The sequence below is a fragment of the Oncorhynchus keta genome, chromosome 12, assembly GCF_023373465.1.
Source record: "Oncorhynchus keta strain PuntledgeMale-10-30-2019 chromosome 12, Oket_V2, whole genome shotgun sequence".
Lineage (NCBI taxonomy): Eukaryota > Metazoa > Chordata > Actinopteri > Salmoniformes > Salmonidae > Oncorhynchus > Oncorhynchus keta.
This window is the reverse complement of record NC_068432.1, coordinates 11910549-11920456: the sequence shown is the minus strand read 5'-3', so window position 1 is coordinate 11920456 and position 9908 is coordinate 11910549. Positions and strand designations below refer to the sequence as shown.

Genomic DNA, 9908 nt, shown 5'->3' with positions numbered 1-9908 from the left:
CATATTTTGCTCCCTGTCCCGACTCCCATGTCCGATTGGCATGAGCAAGAAAAGGTGTGTGTGTACACGTGTATGTGTAAGTGTGTCTGCTCTTTGGATTCAATGACAAACACAGGTTCCTGCCTCAGCTTCGAAGTTACTGCTAATCCCTACTGTACCCTAAAAGGTGCTAATCTAAGATCAAGTCTGTGGTTCGGACTTATCAGTTTCTGCTTGTCTAGTCGGTCTGTCAGAGAGTCTGATCTCAGTCCTCTAATCCTTTTCTAATTGACTTGTTCTGGGTGCTGTCTTTGCCTCACACACACACACGTGCGCGCAAACACACACACACACACACACACACACACACACACACACACACACACACACACACACACACACACACACACACACACACACACACACACACACACAGAATCCTGGTAAGATGATGCAGACAGAGACAGTCCAACTTTGGGGTTTTCTATTGTTTTTAGTGAGGTTTTTTTGAACTTTTAATTTGCTCAGAACATTTCTGGTATTAATTATTATGACCGCCAAGACTTTTGAACATCAGATCGTTGGTTACTCACCTCAAATTCGGCTTTCCAGAGCTGAACCCTTCATTTGGATCCTCTGAAACAGTCCTATTCACACCTGGCTCCTTACCCAGTAAGAGGCGTTAACGTAGTAGGAGAGGTGGCGTTTTAGTGAGGCTGAGAAAATGGACTTCCTAGTATGTTACGAGTCAATGTTCAGTCTCTGGACAATAAGGTGGATCAATCAATCAATCAAACGTATTTATAAAGCCCTTTTTACATCAGCCGATGTCACAAAGTTCTGTACAGAAACCCAGCCTAAATCCCCAAACAGCAAGCAATGCAGATGTAGAAGCACGGTGGCTAGGAAAAACTCCCAGAACCTAGGAAGAAACCTAGAACCTAGAACCAGGCTCTGAAGGGTGACCAGTCCTCTGACAGTGCCGGGTGGAGATTACAACAGAACATGGCCAAGATGTTCAAACGTTCATAGACGTTTTACCAGCAGGGTCAGATAATAATAATGACAGTGGTTGTAGAGGGTGCAACAGGTCAGCACATCAGGAGTAAATGTCAGTTGGATTTTCATAGCCGATCATTAAGAGTTAGAGACAGCAGGTGTGGTAGAGTCCAAAACTGCAGGTCCGGGACAAGGTAGCACGTTCGGTGAACAGGTCAGGGTTCCATAGCTGCAGGCAGAATAGTTGAAACTGGAGCAGCAGCATGACCGGGTGGACTGGGGACAGCACGGAGTCATCAGGCCAGGTAGTCCTGAGGCATGGTCCTAGGGCTCAGGTCTTCCGAGAGAAAGAGGGAGAGAGAGAAAGAGAGAGAGTGAAAGAGAGAGAGAGAACTAGAGGGATTTAAAAACTTAAATTCATACAGGACACCGGATAAGACATGAGAAATACTCCAGATATAACAGACTGACCCCGACACATAAATTATTGCAGCATAAATACTGGCGGCTGGGACAGGAGGGGTCGGGAGACACTGTGGCCCTGTCCGACAATACCCCCGGACAGAGCCAAACAGGCAGGATATAACCACACCCACTTTGCCAAGGCACAGCCCCACACCACTGGAGGGATTTCTTCAACCACCAATCTACTACCCTGAGTCAAGGCCGAGTATAGCCCACAAAGACCTCCCCCACGGCATGACCCGAAGACCTCACCCATGGCACGAACCCGAGGGGGGTGTCAACCGGGACAGGAAGATCACGTCAGTGACTCAACCCACTCAAGTGACGCACCCCTCCTAGGGACGGCATGAAAGAGCACCAGTAAGCCAGTGACTCAGCCCCCGTAATAGGATTAGAGGCAGAGAATCCCAGTGGAGGGAGGGGAACCGGCCAATCAGAGACAGCAACGGCGTTTTATCCTCTCCAGTGCCGTTCACCTTCACGCCCCTGGGCCAGACTACACTCAATCATAGGATCTACTGAAGAGATGAGTCTTCAATAAGGACTTAAAGGTTGAGACCGATTCTGCATCTCTCACATGGACAGGCAGACCATTGCATAAAAATGAAGCTCTATAGGAGAAAGCCCGGCTTAAAATTCTAGGGACAGACAGGAGGACTGTGTCTTGTGACCATAGCGTACTTGTAGGTATGTACGGCAGGACCAAATCAGAAAGATAGATAGGAGCAAGCCCATGTAATGCTTTGTAGGTTAGCAGTAAAACCTTGAAATCAGCCCTTGCCTTAACAGGAAGCCAGTGTAGGGAGGCTAGCACTGGAGTAATATGATCACATTTTGGGATTCTAGTCAGGATTCTAGCAGCCATATTTAGCACTAACTGAAGTTTATTTAGTGCTTTATCCGGGTAGCCGGAAAGTAGAGCATTGCAGTAGTCTGACCTAGAAGCAACAAAAGCATGGATGAATTTTTCTGCATCATTTTTGGACAGAAAGTTTTAGATTTTTGCAATGTTACGTAGATGGAACCTGATGGAATGCTGTTCTTATTTTCCTGAAATTAAGTTGGAAAAATAGGTCGATCGAGCAGCAGTGAGTGCTCTTCGATACTGCACGGTACTGTCTTTCCAAGCTAGTCGGAAGACTTCCAGTTTGGTGTGGCACCATTTCCGTTCCAATTTTCTGGAAGCTTGCTTCAGAGCACGGCTAGTTTCTGTATACCAGGGAGCTAGTTTCTTATGACAAATGTCATTAGTTTTTATTTGTACAACTGCATCTAGGGTATTGCACAAGGTTAAATTGAGTTCCTCAGTTAGATGGTTAACTGATTTTTGTCCTCTGACATCCTTGGCAGAGGGAGTCTGGAAGGGCATCAAGGAATCTTTGGGTTGTCTGAGAATTCATAGCACGACTTTTGATGCTCCTTGGATGAGGTTTGAGCAGATTATTCCTTGCGATTGCACACTATGATGACATTCAAACGAGCCTAGCTTATTTTCAGCATAGAGGGAAGGTCTTCCACAGAGAAGAGTATAATTATTTTATTTTTAAAGACAATATATATATTTTTTAAAGACAAAGTTAACTCTGGGCAGAGACACAACACAACAAGCATAATGGCACTTAGGCAATAAAAAAATATTAACCCGAAATAGCTATGTAACATATTATCTACCTAGCTTACAAAAAATGCATAGTCAGTAAACATTACAGTAGAACTGAAAACATGGTGCCCCTGCAATTGAATGTTTTCCTGCTAGGCAAGCTAGCCAGGCAGAGACAGGAATGAACAATACGTAGCTAGCTATCTAGCTACACCTAGCTACCCAGCGACACCTAGCTATCCAGCTACACCTGTCCTTGCAGAAACCTTGTTGTTCATGTATTCACAACATGTTCAAGGCAGCACTGCAAACGTTGAACTTTACATTGACCTTGTGTATCTAGTCAATAATATAACAGCCAAACTTGCTAAATGAAATAACTGGGCTGGCTAGTAAGATAACAAGCAGATCTTCGAAGTCAGCAAGGATTGCGATGTTTCTGCTAGCTATCTAAAGCTGAAGTAGAGTTTTATTTTCCTAACATTGTCATAGATTTTAATACAACTCCTCTTCTTTAGGTAACGTTATAGGTAATCACGTATTCAGACGTTCCTGAGTACTGGACAGACCACATTTTCCAGAATACAAAGACAAGGTTTGTAAATATATTCAAATGTCTGTGTGTTTTGATTGTAGCTCCCATTAGGGCTTATAGGGCCCAATGACAGACTGAATCCAGAAATGTAAACGGAATACCCCTCAGACAGGGTACGCAGGATATTTTTATTACAGTAACCCAACATTAGTGTGAATAATAGGTATTAGATACAGTATATACTGTATTTTTAAAATCAACCAAATGGATTGAACAAGTTAGGCAACAAAAAGTTAACACAAGCTCGATTAGTGTTTTACACAATGCTTTGTCGCCCAGGCAGGTATTAACAATGTGTGTCTTCCTTATTTTAGAATGAGATAGCATTGGGGATGTTAGTAATAATGTTTTAAGCTTATATACACACAGAAATAATAGATTCATCTAAATTCTGTAGGGATCAGGTGGCACATGCAATGTAAGATCTGCAGTTTTGCTGCATTCAAACAAACATAACTTTTGAAGCGCTATAGCATGGACATAATCAACCACTGCCCTGCCTCCCCCCAGATTGCATCTGTTCCTTCAAAACATGGGGTTCCCATAAGGTACATTTGTCGAGGCAATACACAACTGACAAGTCAGTAAGGCCAGGAGAGGTCTTTTCTTTTAAATGTGAAATTTGCAGAGCTTGCAGTTTCTCAACAGAAAAATATTTTGTGAAAACCTAGTAATCTAAAGAAACACGAAACTGTCCTCTGTGGAGCTACTGGGAGAAGTACAAATATGTGACAACCAAAACATTGTGAGTGCCAAAATGGCAATGACCGTCTCATATCGAAGACAAGATGTCGTTCAGGCCCTTCCTGTGAAGGACTTCAAAGAAAGATGGCCAGCCCTATTTGAGCCCACTCAGGTACAAAATGCAGCTGAATAAGAATTGTCAATGTAGGTCAAAAATGTATATGATTGAAATATTTTGTTGTTTTGACCTAATATTCTAATCTACAATTAAATATGCATTAAAGATTAGCCTGAACATTCTCACTCTGCATATGCTTTGGGAGGGGTTTACCAATAGCATTATGACTCTCAGATCATCTTCTGTCCTTATTGGTTCAGAATTCTCTCTCTCAGATTAAGGAAGAGTTCAGAAGAATTACAACTGTTGCTCGAGTCCACCTTTATGCAGAAGCTGGACGAATTTACACCAAAACTATTGGACTTGTTTAAGCCAAAAGGAGGTGCTGTCAAGGTGGACATGCAGAACATCCTTGAAGTTCTGTACGGGGTATGCACAGTACCACCTTCACAATAGTATATAGGTTATACTGTGTATTTATTTCCCGGTATTAAATGCAATTATTTGTATAACATCATATTACAGTGCAACACCATCCAGGAAAGACAAGACAGTGTGATCCGTGGCCTGATCATATACCTCGGCGAGAGGGTTGAAGACCTGAACACAGAATAAAAGGTAAAGGGTTTTATTTTTGTATCTTTATTTATCTCTAAATTAAGTATATTCCTTTGTTTCCCTCTCTCTCCCCTCACACAGTTAATCTAGTTGCACAGTTAATCTAGTAACCTAGTCTGTTATTTCTTCATATTTTTCACTCAGGATGCTGACGACACCATGATTTGAGAGGAACTCTTTCAGCATGTGATGAAAGTGTTCACTGTGAAGGATCTGCACCAGAATATAGAGCATGGGATCTGCATTGAAGGAGCAGAGGTCCTGGCTGGTATTCCCAGTGTTACACAGTCATGTACGTTGCTTATGGACCTCATCAATGGCTTAAATCTAAGGTAAAGAACTGAAATAATACCTTTGAGGTGTTCCAAAAATAATTATTGGAACTTGATGATCTCAGGACCTCCCCACGGGTCCAAGCTCTAAAGATGAAGTTACTTGTTTTCAGAGATATCTAAAGATATCTATGAGAACTCTCAAGGGGCCACTCACAAACTGTGGTCCAACCCCTACTCAATAAGTTAAAAAGCTAGTTTCTAGGTGGTATAAGAGCTACAGTTCACATTATGCTCTTTGTCAGGTGAAGTCATAAAAGACATTGTCAATTCCTGTTTAAAAAAACAGCTTTGGTTTAAAACTTACTCCATATGCACTAGTGGATATTTGAGATAGCTTGCACCTGACAAATAATCTGGATGTGACTTTACCTAAGGAAACAAGGTGAAGTTATACCCAGAATGCTTATACCTGTCAAAATAATATGTCCATATGGGCTTCACTAGTGAAAATGGTGTCTGGTTTAAGGGATAATTTGGCATATATTTTGTAACAATATGTGCAATGTATGGTTTGAAAACCCATGTTTTGATTCATCTAAAACAGTTTGAATGAGGTTGTACGCGCGCAGCCGGTTTGGGTTCCATGTTAGACTTTTCTATCGAATAGAACCGGCAAAAGTAATGACCACTGAAGGACTCTGAAACCAAGGACTGCATGCATCCCCAAATTGTCACCATGTATTTGGCAGATAGTGCCATAAACTATCAGTTAAAAAAGGCAAAAATTTGCAAACTATTCGATTTAAGAAAATGTATCAAAATCCAAAAGAATCAGAGTCAGGCTGTACCATTAGGTGATTTCAACCATGTGTGTTGAGTTCACCAGGCCCACTAGGCCCAATTGGGGTGACCTAGCCTCGTTTGGTGCAGGATGTAGCTAGCCAGGAAGTGAATGTAACATCATGGCTAATATCGATACATTTATTTTCCAAAACGCATATAACTTAGATTGTTTGTCTGGCCAAAAATGGTTAGCTAGCTAGCTATATAGCTACCTACAACCTCTACATCTTGTAACTAAGCTCAAACGTTAGCTAGCGCACGTGGTCAGAGTTATAGCATGTCCTTTTCATAGGAGTCGGAACACGCAACAACAGAGGCCGTGTAACAAAGCTACTTGTGTTGCACAACACATTCTGAGGTCTTGCCTGGTGAGCTATGACAATAGCAAGTCGAGTAAATTCAATATTTTTTTAGAGATCGCTATATCATTGCGATCACATTGCTGGACATGTTAGGACACACACCTTTGCTCCTTAATGGTAAGTCACGGCCATTCTATGCTTTACAGATGAAGACTTTACTTGCTCAAGATTGGATTCAGCCCGATGACGCCGTTACATCAATAGTGACCTGTAATGCTTTGTCCCTGGTTTGATTTGGGTTTGTTGCCTCTAGTTAGTACACTGTTGTCAGACAAAAGTTAAGTTACCACCATAACTGCAATCCAATATGTATGTGTGCCCTAGACATGGGTTGCACTCCGGAGGCTAATGTGACTTCGTCTAGATTACACTAATTTATAGTGCCATAGAAATACGAAGACATTGCTAAAGTAGGCAATTACTTGGTATGAAACAACTCTGCCATATTATTTACTTCAGAGATGGCAATGGTGCCATTACTGTTACTAGCAACGTTCATTTAAAAAAAGCTAGCATTGCTAATTTTAGCTAGCTAAAATACAGTGGGTGATCCTCTCAATCTTCGTTAGCTGGCCAAAGTCGGACTGCATCTAAAGTATGGCGACATCACAATCCCCCCAAAAAGGTTTTCCTACTAATTATTTGCATTCTTTTGAAATGTTAACATTTTCCCAAGCCAAATCCTAGTTGTATTGAGGTAGGCTAAAGTCAGCCAGCTGCCTAGCTAGGTACAAGCTAACATTAGCTATGCTAGCAATGATAGTGTGAATGATTTTCTAAATATACATAACCAGCGGTCTTGCTACCCGTATACTCACCACCACTGGGAGCAACGATCTCCAACCACCTATTATGTAAGGAAGGGTCCTTCAGCAGGGCATGCATACCATAGTTGGCTGTGCTTACAACCGAAAGGTTGCTAGATCAAATCCCCGCGCCGGCAAGGTTAAACAAATATTATAAATTATAATAATGCGGTTCTGTCCCTGAACAAGGCAGTTAACACACTATTCCTATGCCGTCATTTAAATAAGAATGTCCTTAACCGAATTGCCTAGTTAAATAAAGTTTTAAATAAAATACCTGGAAGCATGCATTGTCGAACCAGTGCCAAAGGCATAGATAGGGCTTTTCAGTCTCAAACGGCTGTGATCCTTTTGAATGCGTTGGGGGCTATAAAACAACAAAACAACATTCAATGAAGGGTAGCGGAGGGCGATTTCTTTGCATCTGGAGTTATCAAAACCCAACCTTCATTTACATTCTGATACACTCAGGATCCAAACTCCGTTTAAGACGAGACTGACGTTATGACCAAAATGATCCAATTTACACTTCCTAGTAAATTTGGAATACATGTTTGACTCATCGATGTCACATAGGCCGTTTTCAAAAGGATTTGTTAGTTTTTAGGGGCAGACATTCTTTAACCGTTTTAAATTTCAACTTCAATGTGTGTGACGTTTGCCTTCACAACGATCCCAGTTTAAACTTTTCCATTTTGCACACAAATGTCTTGATCTTTATGAGGGGCATCATTCATCGCCTGTGTGAGGCTCTGCGTAGTGGCCAGAGCTAAGCATTGCATTATTGTTGATTCATCGGGAATGTTACAACAACAACAAAAATCCACAAAAAACAAATATTTGTGGAATAATCCTTAGAAAAATACAATGGTAAAGAAATAGTTTGAGAATGTCAGCATGTTTTGGGACCATTTGAATGAATCAAAGATTATGATCACGTGACGTATGGCTGGTCGCGTGACGTCTCTTCTGCTTTGTTGTTGGCTAATGCGGGAGCTCTAAAAAAAAATGGAGGGGTTTCGACTGTTAGTAAAGTATTTTTTATCCCTATCTTCAGTGTGGAATGTCGGTCATTTCAAGGACAGTGGAATGCTCTTTCCCCGAGAGTCGTCGTCGCGAGAGATCAAAGAGCTGAATGGACTATGGAACTTCAGGGCTGACCACTCGCTCAACAGGAACTTGGGCTTTGAACAAGCATGGTACAAAAGTCGCCTCGCAGAGGTATGTAAAACATCCATTGGCATTGTCTAAAGAGACGATAACTATGTAACATGGATATTGTCGTTAATCGTGCTCAAAAGTATGTGCAGGTGGACTACGGGTCTTGCTTGTGCATAATTAGTTATGGGTCGCTATAAATTCCCTTCAATGAGTGTGGTGTGTTTGGGAAATTTGAATTAAACTTTTATTTGCAGAATGCTCTATCTTTAGTCTGCAAAAAAACAGTTTAGTAGTCTGTTGTAACTACATAGAGTAAATACATTTTAGTCCAATAAATAAGTTGACATTCACAACTAGAACTATTTGTTTAGCCAAGTAGTTGCATGTATTTGAGTAGTTATACATTACAACGGTGATATACCAGGGCTAGTTTTTAAAAGGGTCAAAAGCATTGACTGTAATCCTACATGGTGTGGCAGGTAGCCTAGTGGTTAGTGTGTTGGGCCAGTAACTGAAAGGTTGCTTGTTCGAATCCCCGAGCCGACATCTGTCATTCTGCAAGCAGTTCACCCACTGTTCATAGTCCGTCATTGTAAATGAGAATTTGTTATTATTAACTGATTTGACTAGTTAAATAAAGGTGAATGGACAAAGCCGAGGAGAACTGACTGCCCCTTCTAATTGAATCCAAAATGGAAATATTTGTGGTCAATCTTAGTGTAATAAATAAACATTTCAAAACAATCATGGTACCAATAATTGCTTTTATGAATACACCAGATGTCCATGAACCTATTTTAAAATCTCAAACACGTCATTAGGACTAAGCCCTCAATCACATGAATGACACTTCTTATGTGAAGACTCAATCACAGGACAATGAGACAGATATTTCACCGGATGTATAAATGTGGAGCATTCGCTTGGCATTTCCACTCACTACCAAATATGGCAGTGGGAGAAGATTCTGCAAATTCTCATCAATAAAACATTTGCTCTCTATACAATTTCTGTTCCCAAAACTAGAATATGTTATGAACATGGACTAACTTTAGTAGACTTTACAAAAGTAAAAAAAAAAAAAAAAAAGTGTTAATGAGTATGAAAATGAATTGAAATTTTGCACACGCGCACTTCAGGGTCCCTAACGGACATATGCAGATGTGAGAACAGGCCAATAGAATCTTGCTAGCTCATGCTTGGCTCTGCCCACCTATGGTGTGTGTTTATTTTATTTATTTCACCTTTATTTAACCAGGTAGGCTAGTTGAGAACAAGTTCTCATTTGCAACTGCGACCTGGCCAAGATAAAGCATAGCAGTGTGAACAGACAACAGAGTTACACATGGAGTAAACAATTAGCAAGTCAATAACACAGTAGAAAAAAATGGGCAATCTATATA

At 41.0% G+C, this 9908-nt stretch overlaps 1 protein-coding gene across 2 annotated transcripts in view; it reads left to right on the top strand.

Annotated features, from left to right (window-relative positions):
• Window positions 1-8320: 8320 nt before the first annotated feature.
• The window catches only part of LOC118391001 (beta-glucuronidase), a 33002-nt gene continuing 31414 nt past the window's right edge, over window positions 8321-9908 (top strand). The window contains exon 1 of one of the 2 annotated variants that reach the window (XM_035781896.2): window positions 8321-8565. In XM_035781896.2, coding sequence (XP_035637789.1) covers window positions 8353-8565 — 213 coding nt within the window. In that variant the 5' untranslated portion in view covers window positions 8321-8352. The remainder of the gene's footprint in view (window positions 8566-9908) is intronic. The other variant, XM_052457748.1, reaches the window with a different exon arrangement.